The 22,015-nt window shown below is 26.9% G+C and overlaps 1 protein-coding gene across 1 annotated transcript; it reads left to right on the top strand.

Annotated features, from left to right (window-relative positions):
• Positions 1-1,853: 1,853 nt before the first annotated feature.
• LOC107456344 (intraflagellar transport protein 27 homolog) lies at positions 1,854-17,065 on the top strand. Its single transcript, XM_043053678.2, has 6 exons — positions 1,854-2,132; positions 4,550-4,629; positions 4,712-4,771; positions 9,133-9,192; positions 10,074-10,285; positions 16,902-17,065. The coding sequence occupies exons 1-6, from the start codon at positions 2,021-2,023 to the stop codon at positions 16,939-16,941; spliced, it is 564 nt and encodes a 187-aa protein (XP_042909612.2). The 5' UTR covers positions 1,854-2,020; the 3' UTR covers positions 16,942-17,065.
• Positions 17,066-22,015: the final 4,950 nt, after the last annotated feature.

Genomic DNA, 22,015 nt, shown 5'->3' with positions numbered 1-22,015 from the left:
ATTAATTACTACTCCTTCTTCCCAAACAGCTTGTTTGACCATTTAAGATAATTTATTTTGTCCAATATTAATTTGTTTTTCAATAATGAGTTTTTACAAAATATTATTAAAAAAAAAGCTTTTTTCACATGTTTGATGACATAGGGGATTTTATCTTACCTTTGTATTAAGGGAACAGAATAGTTATTGTTAATTTTGACTACAGGAAAGAAATTAAGTTTCTACAAATTTTTTTCACTCCTCTACTGAATTAGAGATTGATCGTTCTCCGGTTCAGGTTAGAATTTACGATGCGTGTATGAATTAATAGGTTCACCCTATAAACGGGCTATGACGTGTGTGTGGCTGAAGTCGCATTCTCGGCCATACCTCGCACCACTGAAATGCAAGAAACGCAATCTCTGCCTTAAATTCGCTTGGTTTCACCAAGCAGGCTTGCCGATATTTGCAAGTGGCATTAGAAACAACAATTCCAATAAAAACCTATGAAACGGTCAAAGACATTTCGAAAAACTTAAAATTTGCAAAGCTACTAATTTTACAAATAAGTTACTTTCTGTAAAAAATTTTTTACGTATTGTCTATCATGTACGTCCCCCCCCCCAAGTATTTTGAAACTTTCATTACGTGTGATTTAGAAGTAATGTTTCTTTACTTTTAAATATTACTGTTTTTATTTAAAGAACAAAAATAAAAATTTAGAATCAGTATGATTTTGTTCAAAATTTATGTATACAAAAATTATGACTTTATTAATTTGCGTAAATGTCAGCAAAATTGTCCTTCGAAATGTTTTAATGTTTAAATATTTATGAGAAATTAATTTACATTAATTATTAATAACTATTTTTTCTGAACTCTGTCACCGAAATTAATGTTTAATTTGTGACATTTTAAACATATTCTTTATTGTTTGAAAAACATTTGAAATTTTGTTTAAATGCAAAAGATTGTTGTATTTAAAGCTTATTCTTGTCTAGTGTTGATTTAGATATATCCTGAGTGCTTAAATTGCTGGGAAGTTCCAGAAGTTTAAATAATTTTAGAATACTTATACATTACTGTGATGACAAAGCCTATGTCATCACAGAAATGTATTTGTCAACACAGAAAATTATCACTTTCAACATGGATTAACATATTGGAATAAATAAGATTCCGAAAAATAAGTATTTATTTATGTCTATTCTTTGATTTGCCTTTTATTCTTTTTGCTTCTTTACCTTCATACTTTAACAGGTTCGTACCTCTGTCGACATTCCGCATGCAATATTTTTAATCTCTTCCGTTGTACCTTCTACTTCGATTCTCTCCCCGTTCCAGGTATTACGACGGTATAACACAATTATTTTCCAATCCTCTCTCCTTGAGCCGTGATGACTCGGGGGATAGAGCGTTCACCTTCCAATGAGGTGAACCGGGTTCGAATCCCAACGATGCCTGGTCGATTCCGCACTGACCACAGTGTTGATGTAAAATATCCTCAGTGATGGATAGATCATGGGTTAGAGTCCCCTTTCTATTAGGCAAAACATGGGAGGTTCCTCTCCCCATGTAACGCAAATACGGGATAATCAAAAAGTCCTCCACGAAGACAAATTTCTCCCAATACTTGATCCAGCAGGAGTTTCCTTGTCTTCTGGATTGGGTTCAAACTTACAAGGCTACGGAGTCGAACATTATTAGTCCCTGAAATTATATTGGCTGATCAACTATTGTTATTATATAAAATAAAATCCTTTCTTTTCCCCCTTCTTTCTTCTCTCATCGGGATTTCATTACACGGAAACCCGCAAGTGCGTTTTATTTATCATCAATGCCGCTTCTAGCTTGCAAACAATATTTTAATATATACTTTTTAGAGATGGCAATGTTTGTTGCTAAGCAACTAAGTTTAGCTTTCTGTTTTGAATGCATTTGGGTACGAATGTGCAGATTACCTTTCATTTGAGAAATATACTATCATTGCTATGCAATGATTTGATTGTATTCAAGATTCAAATAAAGTTAGTCAGTATTAATGACATGTTGTGATCGTCGAAAGTCTAATTCATATGAATTACGAAGTTCTTTGAGTGGCATAGTTCGCTTAAACATGCCTAACATCTTGCGTGCTAAGTGTATTGTGGTTGGTAAGAAAATAATAATAGAGCTTTTATCACTTTAAAAATGTTTTGCTTTGTAGAATTTTATTAAGATCCAAGTCTTATTTTTTTTTTAAAAAATTTACCAGATCTGCAATTTAATAAGACACGACGTTAAAGATAATGTTTTTTGAAACTTTTAAAAACAGGATGGTGTTTATTTTTAATGATAGCTTGTAAAAATACAAAATCTGAGTTAAAATAAGTGTAATATCCAAGGATGTACAATTATTATGTTCATTATAACTTGTGCTAATCATTAAATCCATTTTGAATGAAGGTTGGTTTTTATATTTACACAAAATATATTTTTGTTCTAAAATTTTTACTGTAGTTTATTGTGTTATATAGAGCATTATACTAGTACATCTTGATTGCATCTATTTTTGAAATTAGCTCCTTAAAGATTTATTTATGATATTTTAAATAAATTTTATTTTTATGTAAAAATTAGTTAAACAAAACATAACATTAAACAAAAGTAGTCTATAAACTATGTAACCACATTATTTACCTCACTAAATACTGGAATTTTTTCATTTAGAACACATATATTTTTTTGTTGTTGATGAAAAACAAAAAAATCTTTACTTCTTTATTAATATTAGAAGTAGTCTTGTTGTATGCCAAATCAAATGCTGAAAAATGTACTTCAAGAAATAAAGAACATTATTGAAATAAAAAATTTAAAGAGACCGTAGTAAAATGTTTGTAATTAGTGAAAAGCATGGAAAACTTTTATAAAATGATGTTTTGATTTTTAGAAAAGTTTTATAGATACTTTAGTTTTTTCACAAGAAGTGCATGATTATGATATACTTGTTATCATAGAAAAAATCTTGCTTTATTTTTAAGTTTTAAAATAGTCACAAAAGAGTTTTTTTTTAAACAAAAACATTTAAATTGAATGTTTTTTTAAATAAACTTATTTATTAATAATCTTAAAAGTTCCATAAAAATCTAAGAAGGTCAACTTGAGTTTGCCGCAAAGGATTTGAAAAAACCCGGGTATTTCAGAAAAAACCCAACCCGCCTGGATTTTATTGAAAAAACTCGGGGAAAATTGGGTTTTATTTGAAAAAACCCAGGAAAAATTGGGTTTTTTATTTTATTGCTCATAAACTTTAAGTTTTACTGTGTGCCTATTTTTATTTATTAAAAAGTGTTGTATAAGCTTAAAAATAGAAATAAATCCAAAAAGTTATTTTAATTTTGTTATATGTATTTTATATTAAGTTTAAATAATGCATTGCCACTAATACATATTTGAATCTTCTTAAGTACATAACGTTTCACAATTTTTAACTCAAGCATTATAAAATATAAATGCAGTAATATAAGAGGAACAAGTTTATTAATCTTTTTGTTTTCACACACTTTTATTTACTATATTTATTAAACTTATATTACCCACTATGAAATTATAATCATTAAATATTTATAATCAGTAAAAACTAAAATCTCATCTGACTTTTGACTTTAATAAAAAACTGAAATAAATATATAATGGTCTTCCATGCTTTTATAATAAGATTGAAAGAAAGTGAAATTGAAATTATATATAATTATAAAGAGTATCAGTTACTTCTTGTCCCATTTTTTTTAAAATAATTTACCGTAGAAAAATGATTTCATTTTTAGATAAATAATTTTGAAAAGTTCTCTTATAGAAAGTTTCAGCTTATTTTTTTAAAGCCAGAAAATAAAACTGTTTAAATGTGTTAATTTATCACTTAGTAAAAAAAAAAAAAAAATTTTTTTTCCAATTTTTTTAAACATATGAATTGATAATAATATTAATATATAAAGCATGCAACTATATTTGAAAAATTGATCTTTTCAAACTACATTATTTAAATTTCTATTTGATTTAATTACATTAAAATATTACTTTTTGAAAAAACCCACTTAAAGTTTTTAATAGTAAAAAATTATAGATTCTTTTACTTTACAAATATTAAAAACTTAACAGACTGCACAATAAATTATATAAAATTAAACGGGCATCAGTAAGTTTTAATAAATTTTTTGTTGTTGAAATAACCCACTTATCGTTTCAAGTGGGTATTTTCAAGGTGGGCCCACTTAGCGAACCCTGGTCTTTTTGTACTACCACTTAAGCTTTCCCAAAAATATTTTTTAAAAAAAACAGATATGTATTCTTAAATTACTTCTTTCTTGTGTAATTAAAATGGGTGTTTAATTGTCATGTCATTAAAATGTTGTTCTGAGACTTTTTTTTAAAAATTTTCCAACATCTAAATTATTTTTATGCTATCTAAAAAATTTCAAAAGCTGTACACATATATATTCAGTTGTATTTAGAATTTTCTTTTCTTGTTTCTTAAAAGCCCTATGACAATGATTCTAAAGTCTTTAAAATTTTTTAACGTACATATTACTAGGTGATCCAGCTGCGGGAAAATCTGCAGTACTTCACACATTTTTACATGACACTGATAAATTTCAGAAGAACTATGTAATGGTGGGTATTACTTACCACTTTTATGTATTCTACTTAACAGTTTTGATGTATTCTATTGTGTAACCTTTTTTCCCCCTTCTAGACGTGTGGAATTGACATAAAAACTAAAAGAATAGCCATTCCCGATACAGATGATGCAGTTGTAAGTAGTTTATTTCCAATTTATAATATACACTTATAAATAAATAGTTGTATGTTCTTCATATAGGTATATTAAGATTTATTATCTGGAACGGTTGCTTTTACTGTAGAATCCATCACGACAGTTTTTTTATATGTTGTAAGTTTGCATATATTGTATTTAATATATTACAATAGTTTCATTAATTTAAAGTCATAATAAAAAATATCCTCGTGGCAGAATCGTGGCGACATTGTCGCATTGTCTCCTTACCGTCAAGCTAACCGTGAAAGGTTTTCCTCTCCATGTAACTGAGATGTGTGTTAGTTCCATCAAAAAAGTTTTCCACAAAGGCAAATTTCTTCCAATACTTGATCCAGGAGTTCCGTTGTCTTCTGGATTGGGTTCAAAATTACAAGGCTTCTAGATAAGTACTCATAAACCCAAAATTGGGTCGGCTGTTCAACGACGGTTATAAAATGAAATAGTTAAAGTAATTATAAATGACGGTTTAAAAAAATCTTCATTAGATTAAGATTTATGTACATATTCTTTACTTCTTTAAATGTAAGTGCTTATATTATTTCCAATTTTGACTTACATGATTACGCATGGTGTATCAAAATTTTACTCGTAGCCTGAAAAATGCCACTAGTAAAATCTCCGTTATTTTATTTTTCCAGTATTGGCAGGTATGCATATTGAAACATTTTACAATATTATCAATTTCTTCTTTAAAATTCTACTTCATTGCTTTGTAAAGGTTTAAAAATAAAATATTTTTGGTTTATTGATTTTGCTTTATGTAAAGAAAGACAAATCTCGAGCTGCTTACCTACTCGACTTCTGGTTAGGCAGTGTACGACTGCTTACTACAGTTTATTGTGCGAGGGGATATATTCAAACAGATAATTTTGTTTTCAATAAAAGGAATAAATAATATAATTATCTGAGCTCAAATCTGCTGCATTTTATAAGATATTAGTTATATTAAGTAATTCTGGTGAGTTTGAATCAAAGATTTGTTTGAGTTATTTATAGATACATTGCAGAGATGATTGTGCTCCGGAAAAAATCCGAATTTCCAGATTTTTCGCTAACCGTGATCCGGAAATTTTCGAAAATCCAAGGTCCAAAAGTTTCAAGAAATCATCAATCACATTTATGTATTATGTATTCTTGGAAATTTTATTTAGAAATATTAGAACTAGAATTAATACTTGGCATCTTTTTCATTTGTAAATATTTTGTCTGGTATAATAATAGTGATTAGACATAAAAGTAAACTTATGCATACTTATCAATCTAAATTATGCTGCAAATAATTTATTTAGAATTTCATATTTTGAAAATATCAATAGTTTAAATTTATAAAGATATAAACTTTTTGAAATGCGTCATTAATGATTTTACTCCCGAAATTTTCAGGATTTTTGAGTTGGGCTCACAATTACACCTGTACATGGTTGCTATATTTAGAAAGAACTCGTGTTTTTGATTTAGCGTCTTTTGACTTTTTTATTACTATTTGTTCTTTTTGTGCCCCATGCATACATTAGAATTAGTATTTCATTAGAGTAACGAGAAAAAGTTTGTTTTGTAAATTATAATTTAGTTTTAAGTTTCAAAGTTAGTATATTGTTGACAAGGTAATAGGTGTTTTGTAATGATTTTTTTTCTAACTTTAACTTTTAAGTTTTTACTATCTCTCAAACCACATGTTTACTATCTTATTCACCATTTCTGTTTATTATTACGATCTGTCTTCACTATTTTTTCTGTCTTTTTATTATTCACTGTCGACACATTGAAATAAATGGTCTCAAAATACACTGGATACAGTAGCACTGAATTATTAGTGGCAAAGAGTCTGCAGTGCTTTATGATGTAGGAAACAACATCCCTAATTGGCTAATAAATAAAAACTATTAATTTTTTAACTAATTTATTATTAAATATTTATATCAGGTAAACTCCCCTGCAGCACTCTCCTGTGGTGTGACTTATAATTTCCCCTGTGGCAGAATTTTTTTGGACTTTCTGAAACAATCTTCCCTAGCACTAATATTTTGCTTTAAGATACTTTTAATCATAACAATTATTTATTTCTACTACTAATAATTACTAGTTTTTGTTAATTTAGTAACAAAAACTTTGTGTTTACAGAAGAAAGTATAAAATATAAATGTATAAAAAATTTTAATTGTAAAAGTAATACTTTTGAATTCTAATATCATAGTCGATATTCTCGCATTTTGTAGGCGGAAAAATGCACTAATTATTTCCTCTTTCGAATTTTGTAAATCATTGCACAAAATAAAATTTGTAAATAAATGAAATGATAATAAATTAAAATATGTACATAAGTTAAAAACTGTAAATTCCGTGCAGTAACTCCCAAAATAAAGATCATGAATCACGTGAATAGGACTCTTTAAAAAAGAGATACTCAAATAAGTGTATGTCGAATATGGTGTTCTTTAAAGAAAAAGAAAAGGTAAAACATTTCTAGAGCAAACTATCTTTAAAACTTTTGCGATTTCTGAATTTTTTATTTTATATTATTAATTTGAAGTTCTAGCTTGCTACCGATTTTTTAAATTTTTTTTAAATGAGAATAGAAAAATCATGATTAGTATTTCTTTCCTCTCTGATACGCAAGAAAGACTTCGTTAAAAAAAATTCTACAGAAAGAAAATACATTTTTCGAAAAATTCTGCAGAAAGGAAAACCAAAAATTTTCCCTTCCCGAACGAAAAATCTTTCTACAAAAGCTCTGTAGCTTTCTGCGACAATATCGCCACAATTCTGCCACGGGGATAATATCTAAATCAGTAACTATTATTTTTATTCCAATTTTTTTTATTATAATGGTTTCAACTAAAAAAAATAATAATGAATTGCAATTGTGTCTAATTCTATTTTCCTCTACTCATTTGGTGACTTACAGTGTCTAGAAACTAACTTTTTTCATTTTTTTGATTTCCAACCTAAAAAAGCAGGTTTCTCCCTTGTTTTTCCATGAGAAAATGGTGTATGGAAGAAAAATTTCAATATAAACCCTCCTATGTCCAAAGTGCCTAGTTGGTTAAAATTTTTTATGTGTTTATATCAGAGTTTTCCCTAGGTATAAAAAAGGGCACTCATTCGACATTGTAAAAATTTATCAAAGTGTGTAACATTATGTAATAATTGAATTTGATTTTCAACTATTTTTAAATTACCCTCTTATACTATTTATGTGTAATTTCAAAAAATGATTCTCTCTCATTATCAGAATAAGAGAAAAATTTGTAGTTTATAAAAACAATTAAAGGCATGCTAATAGACAATCTCTGGGCATAAATTTTTTTCAAAAAAAGTAAACTAAAAAAATATGAATGGATAAACAACTGAAATTTTTTTATGTAATTTGAACTGAAAATTATGAGAAAATGAACATTAGATGTTGCATTTTTTTTAAAGAAAGTTATTTATTTAAAAAAAAAAAAAAAATTAAAACCATTAAGAAAATTTATTAATATCCCCCCCCCCTGAAAAAAGAGAGTTGAGAATAATCCTAACAAAGTTAATATTTGTTATAGTAATCAGAATTAAACGTATAATCACAGATAATTTTACCAGTGTGCAATTATTACTTAAACAGTGAATTATTTTTTTAAAATAGAATATGAATAAAAAGGCAGTGTTTTTTAAGAGATGGGCGTTTTTTTTTTTTTTACAGAGGGGATGAAGAGGGTGCATTTATAGGTATCAAAGGGCGTATTGCCTGACTAAAAACGTTTGGGGAGACCACTGTTTGTATATAAGGTAATTAAGAATACCTTATATTTAATAAACTAATTGAATTTTAAATCAATATGAATTCTGTATACAGGAAATAATATTATTGATATTTTTATTCTCATGCTTTTTAGGCTTTATATATTAAATTTTTCAATAAACTATTTAAAATATATTTGTAAAGATGATCATGGATACATATTATCTTAGCATTATTTTGTTCAAAACCAAAAGAAAGAGACAATTACATGGAAAACAATAATATGCTTTAGATGTTTTTTGTGTAAGAATTTATTTTCAGATCTCAGTTAATGTTTTTTAGAGAAATCTTAAGTTTTAGTTTCTCTTTTATATTGAAATAAATATTTAAAAAAGTTATGCCTGTTGTTTTCATATTTTATGGGTAAATCTAAAATTTTACATATTAATCTTTAGTTTAGTGCTGTTGTATATATTTCAATTCTTTAACCTACTGTATTTCTCTATTTCTTTTTGAAATCCCATAGTGATTTTATTTATAAAATCATAATGATAAAATGAAACTTATTTGACCCAAAAAGTATTTTAAAACTATATAAGAAATATTCAATCTATTTTAGGAGCTTCTAATGATTGATTCTTCTGGAAAAGATACATATTTAGACATCCAAACACAAATGGTAAGTTCTTAAACAATGTTACAACATTAAAATAAGTATAACTTGATAAATGATCTTGCTTTTGATTTTAATGTTTAATACAAATATTACAATGTATTAAAAATAAGCTTTTTTATTCACTTAATTTTGAAAAAAATTTATGACCGTTTTATATTTAAATAATAGAAAAACAAATTTCTATTATTTAAACGTAAAACAAAAGAAAATTTTTTTCCCTGATTATTTCAGGTGAAAAAAATTAGAAAACTTTTACTGTTTCTCTAGAAATATTTTTTATTATTATTTATAGTGTATCTACCACTACAAAAATACAATTCCAATTCACTAGTACATAAGACATCTTAACTCAATTCTATGATGGGGTACCTTTACTTAGAAGAAGGTTGACATTGTTGATAACTCTCCCCACATTGGTGACCTTGGGACATGATGTGAACATTCCTACCTTGATAGAAACTTCCACTTCGATTTGAACATACCTACTTTGATGGATGGTCCACATTGAAAAGTTGACTTGCTACTTGTGACTGCAACATTACCCACCTCCTCGCACTGTTGCTACTCAGTTTCGATCACACACAACATCAGCTCTCACGATCAGCGCTCAAAAGTACGGTGATCTTAATACATCTCTCCCAGTTTCTCACAAAACAGCAATGAATAAACTTGTAATATCCGTTCATCGAATTCTATCACAGATAAAATTCTGGAGGGGGAGTACTGTAGTGTATTTACTACTACAAAAATACAATTCCAATTCACTAGTATATAGGACATACTAACTCGATTCTATGTTGGGGTACGTTTTTATAGATGATGGTTGACATGGTCGATTACAGCTCTCCCCACATTATTATTTAAAATTGTTTTGTTATTTTTAGTGGCAACATCCTTCTGTGGTATGTGTTGTGTATGACATCACGAATGAAAATTCATTTAATAGCTGTTCCAAATGGTTAGACTTAGTAAGAAACACTGGACGTTACATGACAGTACCAGGTTTGTCATTAATTTGTGCTTTTAATAATCACATTATTAAGTCATACTTAATGTGTTGCATTATCATCGATTTATGCATATTTTGGTGTCTTTTGTCAGTTTTATTTAGCATTTGAAAATGTGTTTTAGGATATATTTCATCTTAAAATAATTTAACTAACTTCCAGTACCCTTTAGAGTCCTCTTAAAAAAAGAATTTTTCTTCCTTCATATTAATTTACAGAAAATAACGTATTCAGAATTTCCTTATTTGTTCCATAACTAAATAACATTTTTGAATGGTTTTTGTTTAATTTTGGATTATAACATAACATTTTGTTGTATAATTTTGAATTACTTTCGTTTAATTCCATGATAATATTTATAGATTCTTGAACTTTTTGACTGTGTTTTAGAACTGTATAATAAACATTAAAAGCCTAATAATGAAGAAAAATAAAAAATACCCTTTTTTCTTAAGACTTCAGAATAGTTTGAATTATTACTAAAGACTAAATTTGTGGCATTACATCGTAAAATTTCAATAAGAACTATAAGAAAAAAATTATCCTGTCTGAATTTATGGATGCACTTCTTGTATTAAAATTGCAAATGTTTTCATAAAACATACATGTTGTTCAAAAGTTTAATGGTGTTAGTTTTAGAAGAAATGTAAAGAGGATAGAAACACACATTACTATGCATAATATTGTTATTGTTGTCTTTCACTTCAAACAGCTATAATTGAAATGATTATTCACACTCAGGGTTGGGTTTTTGACGTCAAAAAGTGGTTTTTGACGTCAAAAAGTGGTTTTTGACATGACAAGGGTATAATACTGGTTTAAACCGTCAAAAATGTCAAAAACTGAAGTTTGCCAAGAAAATATATAAACTTCAAAACTACCAACAGTTGCCATGCATTATATTGAAATTTAATTATACTATAGGTAATCAGCAGGTTTTAAAATATTTTTTAATTAAAATTAAGGTAAAATAACAGATTTAAAATCTCAGAAATTTATATTCAAATGCATGTGCAGAAAAATTTTGCACAAAANTCCAGCTAGTTGGAAAGTTATCAAAATTTTGATTGCAAGTTTCAACCTTTATTGACACAATAGCAAGTTAATAAAAATGCAGCAGCATATCGTTATTTTATTAGTTGTGATGTTTTTATCAAAATTTTGTCCATGCATTTCTTTTACTTAGATTGTTATTTCCTATTGTTATTTTCTTCTTGTTATTTACTTAGATTGTTATTGTTTATAACAGCCAGAAAACAATTGCAGCTGGCATTGTTAATAGGCATAAATTTTCAGTACAGATTGAAGTGCTCCAGCTAGTTGGAAAGTTATCAAAATTTTGATTGCAAGTTTCAACCTTTATTGACACAATAGCAAGTTAATAAAAATGCAGCAGCATATCGTTATTTTATTAGTTGTGATGTTTTTATCAAAATTTTGTCCATGCATTTCTTTTACTTAGATTGTTATTTCCTATTGTTATTTTCTTCTTGTTATTTACTTAGATTGTTATTGTTTATAACAGCCAGAAAACAATTGCAGCTGGCATTGTTAATAGGCATAAATTTTCAGTACAGATTGAAGTGCTCCAGCTAGTTGGAAAGTTATCAAAATTTTGATTGCAAGTTTCAACCTTTATTGACACAATAGCAAGTTAATAAAAATGCAGCAGCATATCGTTATTTTATTAGTTGTGATGTTTTTATCAAAATTTTGTCCATGCATTTCTTTTACTTAGATTGTTATTTCCTATTGTTATTTTCTTCTTGTTATTTACTTAGATTGTTATTGTTTATAACAGCCAGAAAACAATTGCAGCTGGCATTGTTAATAGGCATAAATTTTCAGTACAGATTGAAGTGCTCCAGCTAGTTGGAAAGTTATCAAAATTTTGATTGCAAGTTTCAACCTTTATTGACACAATAGCAAGTTAATAAAAATGCAGCAGCATATCGTTATTTTATTAGTTGTGATGTTTTTATCAAAATTTTGTCCATGCATTTCTTTTACTTAGATTGTTATTTCCTATTGTTATTTTCTTCTTGTTATTTACTTAGATTGTTATTGTTTATAACAGCCAGAAAACAATTGCAGCTGGCATTGTTAATAGGCATAAATTTTCAGTACAGATTGAAGTGCTCCAGCTAGTTGGAAAGTTATCAAAATTTTGATTGCAAGTTTCAACCTTTATTGACACAATAGCAAGTTAATAAAAATGCAGCAGCATATCGTTATTTTATTAGTTGTGATGTTTTTATCAAAATTTTGTCCATGCATTTCTTTTACTTAGATTGTTATTTCCTATTGTTATTTTCTTCTTGTTATTTACTTAGATTGTTATTGTTTATAACAGCCAGAAAACAATTGCAGCTGGCATTGTTAATAGGCATAAATTTTCAGTACAGATTGAAGTGCTCCAGCTAGTTGGAAAGTTATCAAAATTTTGATTGCAAGTTTCAACCTTTATTGACACAATAGCAAGTTAATAAAAATGCAGCAGCATATCGTTATTTTATTAGTTGTGATGTTTTTATCAAAATTTTGTCCATGCATTTCTTTTACTTAGATTGTTATTTCCTATTGTTATTTTCTTCTTGTTATTTACTTAGATTGTTATTGTTTATAACAGCCAGAAAACAATTGCAGCTGGCATTGTTAATAGGCATAAATTTTCAGTACAGATTGAAGTGCTCCAGCTAGTTGGAAAGTTATCAAAATTTTGATTGCAAGTTTCAACCTTTATTGACACAATAGCAAGTTAATAAAAATGCAGCAGCATATCGTTATTTTATTAGTTGTGATGTTTTTATCAAAATTTTGTCCATGCATTTCTTTTACTTAGATTGTTATTTCCTATTGTTATTTTCTTCTTGTTATTTACTTAGATTGTTATTGTTTATAACAGCCAGAAAACAATTGCAGCTGGCATTGTTAATAGGCATAAATTTTCAGTACAGATTGAAGTGCTCCAGCTAGTTGGAAAGTTATCAAAATTTTGATTGCAAGTTTCAACCTTTATTGACACAATAGCAAGTTAATAAAAATGCAGCAGCATATCGTTATTTTATTAGTTGTGATGTTTTTATCAAAATTTTGTCCATGCATTTCTTTTACTTAGATTGTTATTTCCTATTGTTATTTTCTTCTTGTTATTTACTTAGATTGTTATTGTTTATAACAGCCAGAAAACAATTGCAGCTGGCATTGTTAATAGGCATAAATTTTCAGTACAGATTGAAGTGCTCCAGCTAGTTGGAAAGTTATCAAAATTTTGATTGCAAGTTTCAACCTTTATTGACACAATAGCAAGTTAATAAAAATGCAGCAGCATATCGTTATTTTATTAGTTGTGATGTTTTTATCAAAATTTTGTCCATGCATTTCTTTTACTTAGATTGTTATTTCCTATTGTTATTTTCTTCTTGTTATTTACTTAGATTGTTATTGTTTATAACAGCCAGAAAACAATTGCAGCTGGCATTGTTAATAGGCATAAATTTTCAGTACAGATTGAAGTGCTCCAGCTAGTTGGAAAGTTATCAAAATTTTGATTGCAAGTTTCAACCTTTATTGACACAATAGCAAGTTAATAAAAATGCAGCAGCATATCGTTATTTTATTAGTTGTGATGTTTTTATCAAAATTTTGTCCATGCATTTCTTTTACTTAGATTGTTATTTCCTATTGTTATTTTCTTCTTGTTATTTACTTAGATTGTTATTGTTTATAACAGCCAGAAAACAATTGCAGCTGGCATTGTTAATAGGCATAAATTTTCAGTACAGATTGAAGTGCTCCAGCTAGTTGGAAAGTTATCAAAATTTTGATTGCAAGTTTCAACCTTTATTGACACAATAGCAAGTTAATAAAAATGCAGCAGCATATCGTTATTTTATTAGTTGTGATGTTTTTATCAAAATTTTGTCCATGCATTTCTTTTACTTAGATTGTTATTTCCTATTGTTATTTTCTTCTTGTTATTTACTTAGATTGTTATTGTTTATAACAGCCAGAAAACAATTGCAGCTGGCATTGTTAATAGGCATAAATTTTCAGTACAGATTGAAGTGCTCCAGCTAGTTGGAAAGTTATCAAAATTTTGATTGCAAGTTTCAACCTTTATTGACACAATAGCAAGTTAATAAAAATGCAGCAGCATATCGTTATTTTATTAGTTGTGATGTTTTTATCAAAATTTTGTCCATGCATTTCTTTTACTTAGATTGTTATTTCCTATTGTTATTTTCTTCTTGTTATTTACTTAGATTGTTATTGTTTATAACAGCCAGAAAACAATTGCAGCTGGCATTGTTAATAGGCATAAATTTTCAGTACAGATTGAAGTGCTCCAGCTAGTTGGAAAGTTATCAAAATTTTGATTGCAAGTTTCAACCTTTATTGACACAATAGCAAGTTAATAAAAATGCAGCAGCATATCGTTATTTTATTAGTTGTGATGTTTTTATCAAAATTTTGTCCATGCATTTCTTTTACTTAGATTGTTATTTCCTATTGTTATTTTCTTCTTGTTATTTACTTAGATTGTTATTGTTTATAACAGCCAGAAAACAATTGCAGCTGGCATTGTTAATAGGCATAAATTTTCAGTACAGATTGAAGTGCTCCAGCTAGTTGGAAAGTTATCAAAATTTTGATTGCAAGTTTCAACCTTTATTGACACAATAGCAAGTTAATAAAAATGCAGCAGCATATCGTTATTTTATTAGTTGTGATGTTTTTATCAAAATTTTGTCCATGCATTTCTTTTACTTAGATTGTTATTTTCTAGTACATTTTCTTGTACTTTTCTTCCTTTGGTACAGTAGATAAGTTTTTTGCTTAAATTGATCTTATTTTCTCTTTCAAACTATAAAAATTGTATGTAATCCTAAATTGTAAAAATTTAATTTCTTTAAAATGTTTTATCTTTTGCTACATGTTTTTTAAATTTAGACAAATAACAAATGAAAGTGTTAGGCCTTATTAGGATGGTAGATTAAAATTCGTTTGATGTACATTAAAAATAAGAACGTAAAGTTAAACAATGAAAATTCTTAATTAATCTTAAAAAGTTTTTTTTTAAATTTTTATTTTAATTTCAAAATTTTTAATATTTTAAGAACTCTAGCAATACAAGGATAGAGAAAATCTGCCCAGTATTTCTGTAACTAATGTTATAAACATTAAACTGTTTGGTTTTGCCTATACAGGGTTCCCACTCAATTTTTCAAAAAAATTCAAGGACTTTCAAGGACCTATTCGGTATTACAGTTATATGCCAAATTTTACAATTACGTAAAAGCAGAAATTGTATATATTTAAAGCACAATGCTTATTCAACAACAAAAAAATATTTATTAAATTTATCACCTAATAATACAAATGGTTGATAGTTACATGGCTGTTTCAAATCACTTTAAAAAATTCCAACTGATAAATAAAAAAAATCCAATTGACATACGAACGATACTAGGCAACATTTAAAAACTAGCTTCAATGAAACTCTTCATGAAAAATGTAATGAAGTGAATTAGAATTAATAAATAATGCATATTACTTTAAACAAGCGGGCGTCATATTTTTATCTGGGCGTCAGCGGAAAGTTGGTGTAGAGCTGACACCAAAAAAATACTTATGTTATTGGCGTAGAGCTGACGCCAAAAAAATACTTTTTTGTTNAATAAATAATGCATATTACTTTAAACAAGCATAGTAAATAATTGATAAAGTTTGTGTGATTGTACGGTTATTAAAATATAAATACTTTTTATTTAATATGTTAGATCAAATTTTAGGTTACAGGAAATGCATATAATTAGATAAAATATCAAAATATATCCATATATCCTGTTTCAATTTTTAAAACAAATTATCTATTTTGTTACTTTAGAATATCAGTAATGTATTTTGAGCATAATAAAATCTTTTGCATTGTATGAAATATTTTACAGATAACTAAGACTTACCAAGCTTAATTTTCTTTAAAATATATCCTTAAAATGTGAAGCGTGATTTTTAAAATTTTGTGAATATGTGTAATTTTCACTGAGCATAATTTTTAAATCGCATTTATACAAATCTAAATATACAATATGTAAATTCAAATTATAAGAAAGGTGAAGTACGTCTCGAAGATTGCGTAAATTACGTATCACAATGTGTGATTTGTAAATTGAAACTATGTGTGATTCTTAAATCATTTTGATGAGAATTGGGAGTGGTAATTCTTAAATCTCTCTTTTGTGAATTGCAATGCGTGATTTGTATACTGGAATAAGAACTGTGAGGCATGATTCTGAAATTACTTAAATACGTATCACGTTATATGATTCAGAAATAACTTTAATTGAAATCATGATGTGTGATTGATAAATCACTTTAATGTGAATCATGATGNTAGTTCAAGATGAGCGTTCGATGACGTATACTATCAAACTCACAAATGGGCCAATCAGAGGTTAGCGCTGATTTCCAGTTGACGGCGTCCTGTCCTAAGAAACCAGGCCTTTAGGCAGAATTCAAGGACTTTTTAGGCCCCTGATTTTTTTCAACTAAATTCAAGGACTTTCAAGTACCGTGGGAACCCTGCTATAGCTCTCCTAACACATTTAAATTCGAAATTTTTTTCTTTTCTATAAATGTCAACGATGTTACGAGTTTTGTAGTGCGAAATTTTTTAAAATTATATACTTTTTTCTATTGCAGAGGGAAAACAAAGGAGTCGAAGAACCTTTTTTCTACTTAGCAAATGAATGGCACAAAACTTATTTAGAAAAAACAGATTACTTTAAATCTATTGTATAATTGACATTTTATTTTTAAATTGTAAATGTTTTAATGAATGCTGAATAAAATTTTTTTTTTGCTCACTGCTGTGCTTAAATTAATGAAGGAAAAAAAACTAACATTTAAAATACAGTACAACTTTTTTTAATAAATTTATACGTTTTAATAAATTTAATTTCATCTAGAAAAAACAAGTATAAATTTAACTCTTTTTCATGCATCTCAAATTTAATTCACTCATTATTTTTGATCATGGAGTTTTTTTTATTATTTATCACTTCCACTTGTGTATGAAAATGTATGTAATTCAAAGTTATTTTAAATATTTTCTCCGGTTGGTTGACTACAATTAATTTAAAATTTGACTGTTTATAGTTATATTCTGATCAATATAGTACAATTTAGCAATAATTAGAGTTTTTCAACATGAAATCTAATTTTTTATTAAACTTTTAATTTTATAAAAAGCAAATTTCTAGCAAAAATAACCTCATAACTAAATTATTTTGAATCTAACAGGTTAACTATGAGCCTTTTCATTTATAGATAAGAATATTTATATTATACTATTTTCGTAAGATTTTTTTTTTTTTTAAAATGAGCTGGCGATATATATCTATTAAATGTAGTGTGGTGACTTCCAAAAACTATTGCATACCTGCCAACTTTTAATCCTTTCGAGGACGATTTTCCCCGGTGGTAGTAAAATGGAATTTAAATTACAATTTCAGGCAGAAACATAGGTTATATTTTGACAAAGCTTATGCGGACTACCATGACAGTACTACATATTAATATATATGCTAAATTTTTTTTAAAAATAATGGTTGTCAAAAATTTTATAAATTAAGTTTATAAATGCAAAGAATATATAGAAAGTATACATTTTACTACCACTTTAAATAAAGAAATAAAATTTTATGCCAAATGCGTAAAAGTTGGCAGGTATGCTATTGTACAACTTAAATTAAGGAGAAAACTAAAGCAATAAAATTTTATGTAACATTTTATTTACAGTGAAATTTAAGATATAATACAAGTAAATGTGGTACAAAAATAATTTTTATTTACAAAGGTAATGAGAAGTATAAAGCTAAGACTAAATTCATGTAAATGACACTTCATAATAAATTTGTTGCATTACAAATATTTGAACACATCAACCACTTGTTTATTATTTAAAAAAAGGAACATCTTTGGCTGGCTTTAATGTAAAATATCACTTAGAAATACTGTATGAAAGTCAGCAGTGTGAAATAAATGATTAAGTATAAAAATTGAGAAAGTAGGGATTTGTTGAAGAAACCATTCAGTTAAGAAAAATAATCATTAAAAGTTATACAGATAAAACAACATGTGGCACATTTAAAACATAAAATTCACACATAAAAAGTTTATGGCAACTTTGTAAAGTTAAGTTAAAATGACTATACCTACAGAAAATAACATAAATCTTATCACCGATCGAACAAACATCCCAAATTCATCGAAGTTTAATAACGTATATGTTCTGTCTGTTTTTATAAGAAATACATATATATTTTTTTTTGTAAAAATGTAAATAGGATTCATAAGCATACTGGTTCTTAAATGATTAAACATATAAAATTGTAAAAATATGATAGAAAAATTAATTTAATTCTTAAGCAAATCAGTATCTTAACGCGTAANAAAAAAAAAAAAAAAAAAAAAAAAAAAAAAAAAAAAAAAAAAAAAAAAAAAAAAAAATCCAAATTAAAATTTTAAACACATGATTATTGAATGATTATGTACTTAGAATTGTATACAAATGACAGAATAACTATTTTTTTTTATGACTTTACTGGTATATATGATTACTACACCACACCTCTGCTAATGTTGAATTGGTAGAAATGTATTATCATAGTCAGAGTTTATAAGATTTCCCAATTTAAAGACTTGAAAATTTCCATGTAGAACTCAATGTTTTTCACCAGGCCCAATGGAGTCTATTTATTTTAAACATGTTCATAGATATTCTGTTCTCGTTAATAATTTTAGCACAATCTAAATTTTGAGTAAAAGTTTTTTTTTCAAAACATGTTTTCTTAATAAAATTATCAGTCAATAATTTTTATTTAATGATATGGATTCAGAACCGCAATGTTAAGATACTAAGCTAGAAAGTTTAATTTGGAATCTGAGTTTCTACATTGAGATTGTTTCTATAATTTGATTTCACATATAAGGGAGGTAATCAGATCTGAAGTAACCAAAAGTTTACAATTTCAATTAGCTGCGGCAAGAAAAGAAATTGCCTTGTTTTATTTATTTTAAAGATAATTACGTAACTTTTCATTATTTAGTAAGATAACTGCAAATACAAAAAGTTTTGATCAAATAGGAATTTTATTAAATAAGTTATATGCATAGTTGCCAACATGGATAGGAAAATAATCCAGTAGATTTTACGAAATAATATAAATTGCATGACGATTGTTGCATAATGTACTAAATATTTTATAGACAAGGAATTTTATGGTCATTAAAATAGAAAAATTGCAATATTTTCCAGTTATGATTGACCTTAAATGTACTTGAAAGTAATAGAAAATAATTTGAATAGTAATAGGAATTTAATTGATCAAAGAAAGTTAATTTAAATTAATTTAATTAGTTAATTAGTTTTAAAATTATTTTAATAGAGAATTCTGCATAATAAACTGAACATTTTAGTACAAAAAAAAAAGTTTTAAACTGATTTCTATAGATGAGGATTGCTTCATGATGTATTAATAATACTTATTTAAATATTCAAATAAACAATCAATGAAAAAATTATATTTCAATAGGTATTTTTTTTTTAGGAAACTTACTCAATTTTAGGGAATTTTCTAAAATGTTAAAAAACCAGGAGAATTTTTATTAAACCAGTAGAAACTGGCAAAATCCAGTAGTGTAGGCAACTATGTTTTTGAGTTTAAGCCAAGTCAGGTATGTAAAAGCAATATCAAAAATTATTTTGTGGGTCCTCAAAGTTTGGGCTTCCACAGTTTTATTTGGAATGAAAAACAGATTGTGATACTTATTAAGATATCATTTATAAAATTTTTGGCAAACTTGGCATACAGTAAAGTAAATAACAAATTTGAGCACCTTTTAACTTCTTAGTAAACTAAGCTAAATTCAGTAACAAGAAAAACATTTATAAGTAAAGTAATTATGGACATATGTACAAAATGTTGAAGGCAAAAAGTTGTTGGTAAGATTGGATTAGAAAACAGTTTACGGTAAGAAATATTTAGCATGCATGTTTTCAGCAGTTTTAAAATTTACTTACATAGAGTCAACAGGCACTTATATTTTGAAAAATATAATTTAAACTAAACATATACATTTACACATCTTTATCAAACAACTCATAGCCAATTTTACAAAAACAAAAGAAAGAAAAAACAATTTGTTCTTTATGGAATTTGAATTCAAAATAATTCTCCAAAAATAATTATAAGTACAGGAATAAAAAGATTAAAAACATTAGGAATGATGTGTTAATTCTAAACTGTTACAAAATAGTATTGGAATGTTAACATTTACTAACAAGGAAGGTACAGGAACTGCCATTTGTAAACAATTTGACTATTTTGGTTTGGTTATGGTAAATTGTTAAAAATTTACAACTAAGTTGTCGTCAAATATACAATTGTTAGGATCATTTCAAAAATTTTTTAAAAACAAGCAAATAACTGAAAGAGTTTCCATATTGAACAATTGCTGATCTCAATCATCTATGAGTTGAAATAGGAGTTAAAGCAAATAATATATCGAATAACATTTTGCAAAGGAAGAGCTTCAGATATTAATATACATGTCACATAAAAAGCTTCAATTAAAATTACATTTAATTTTACAATATGTTATTCTTTTCTGTAAATCCTTTTCTTAATTTATTATTGAAAACGAAACTCTTTCTCACACTTTTAAATTCACATTCTGCCCTTTAATCTATTTTTGGCTCAAGTATGCATTAATTAAAAGTAAGGCATTTCCCCCTTTGCTCTTTGTCGGAATCGCGCAACCTATTTTACAAACCAAAAATAAGTAATAAGATTTCCCTTATTAATTAAAATGAAACATTTTACTGATTTACTTTGCAAGATTTTCCCTAACTTATATTGAGGAGCACAACATCTCGTGACCAATTTGAAGAACGTTCTCTGTCTAACAATTAATAAATAAATTTTGTACCCTCCTTCCCTGCCTAAGACCTGTTTTAATCTTTTCACTTGGCAACGACGTTATATACATAAATCAAAAGTTGATTTTTAGAAGAAAGTTAAAATTATAAAAAAATGCGCTGAAATTTTTTTGTTAAAAATTAAAACATTTTTCTTACTATAAATTAAAATAAAACCCCACAAATATCTTTTTCTTTGTAAAAGTATTTTAATAAAAGTAGGTGAAAATTACGCAAAATTAGAAAGCTAATTTTAATATAGTACTTATTGAAATCATTTTAATAAAAAACATACTTAAATAAAGCAAACATGAATTGGAGACTTATTGGCTGCGTAATTGTTTTTTAAAGACTATAATTGGGTAGGTAACCAAATATTTAAACAAAAAATAAGCCCCTCTGAAGCACCCCAAAAATATTTGTCAACTCTTTATTTAAAAAAAATATATAAGGGGATATTTCCTATTGTGATCTGTCGCAGCAATTACAATCGCCAATGTACTAAATAATCTTGAAATTTTTAAATTTTTTTTTATTCGTGCGCACATCCTAATATTATTATTGTAGTTGAATAAATTGTGAAAACATTGAATAAAATAATGCGAATAGAAAAGCCTTTAAAAAACGAAAATAAGCACCTTTAAGTACTTTTTAAAAACACTATGCACCCTGTATAACTTAATGCTACTTTAAAACCACTTGTAACTTCATTAAAAGGCAATTCTGATACTTTCCTTGTAAGTGAAAAAGACTAGTGATAAAAAATAGTTTACCCAATTCTAATATAAAATACACGACATTCAATTCAGTAATGGCAGAATAAAATAAGTTTTGT

This window comes from Parasteatoda tepidariorum, chromosome 7, assembly GCF_043381705.1.
Source record: "Parasteatoda tepidariorum isolate YZ-2023 chromosome 7, CAS_Ptep_4.0, whole genome shotgun sequence".
In the NCBI taxonomy this organism is placed as follows: Eukaryota; Metazoa; Arthropoda; class Arachnida; order Araneae; family Theridiidae; genus Parasteatoda; species Parasteatoda tepidariorum.
This window is presented reverse-complemented; position numbering and strand designations above follow the sequence as displayed.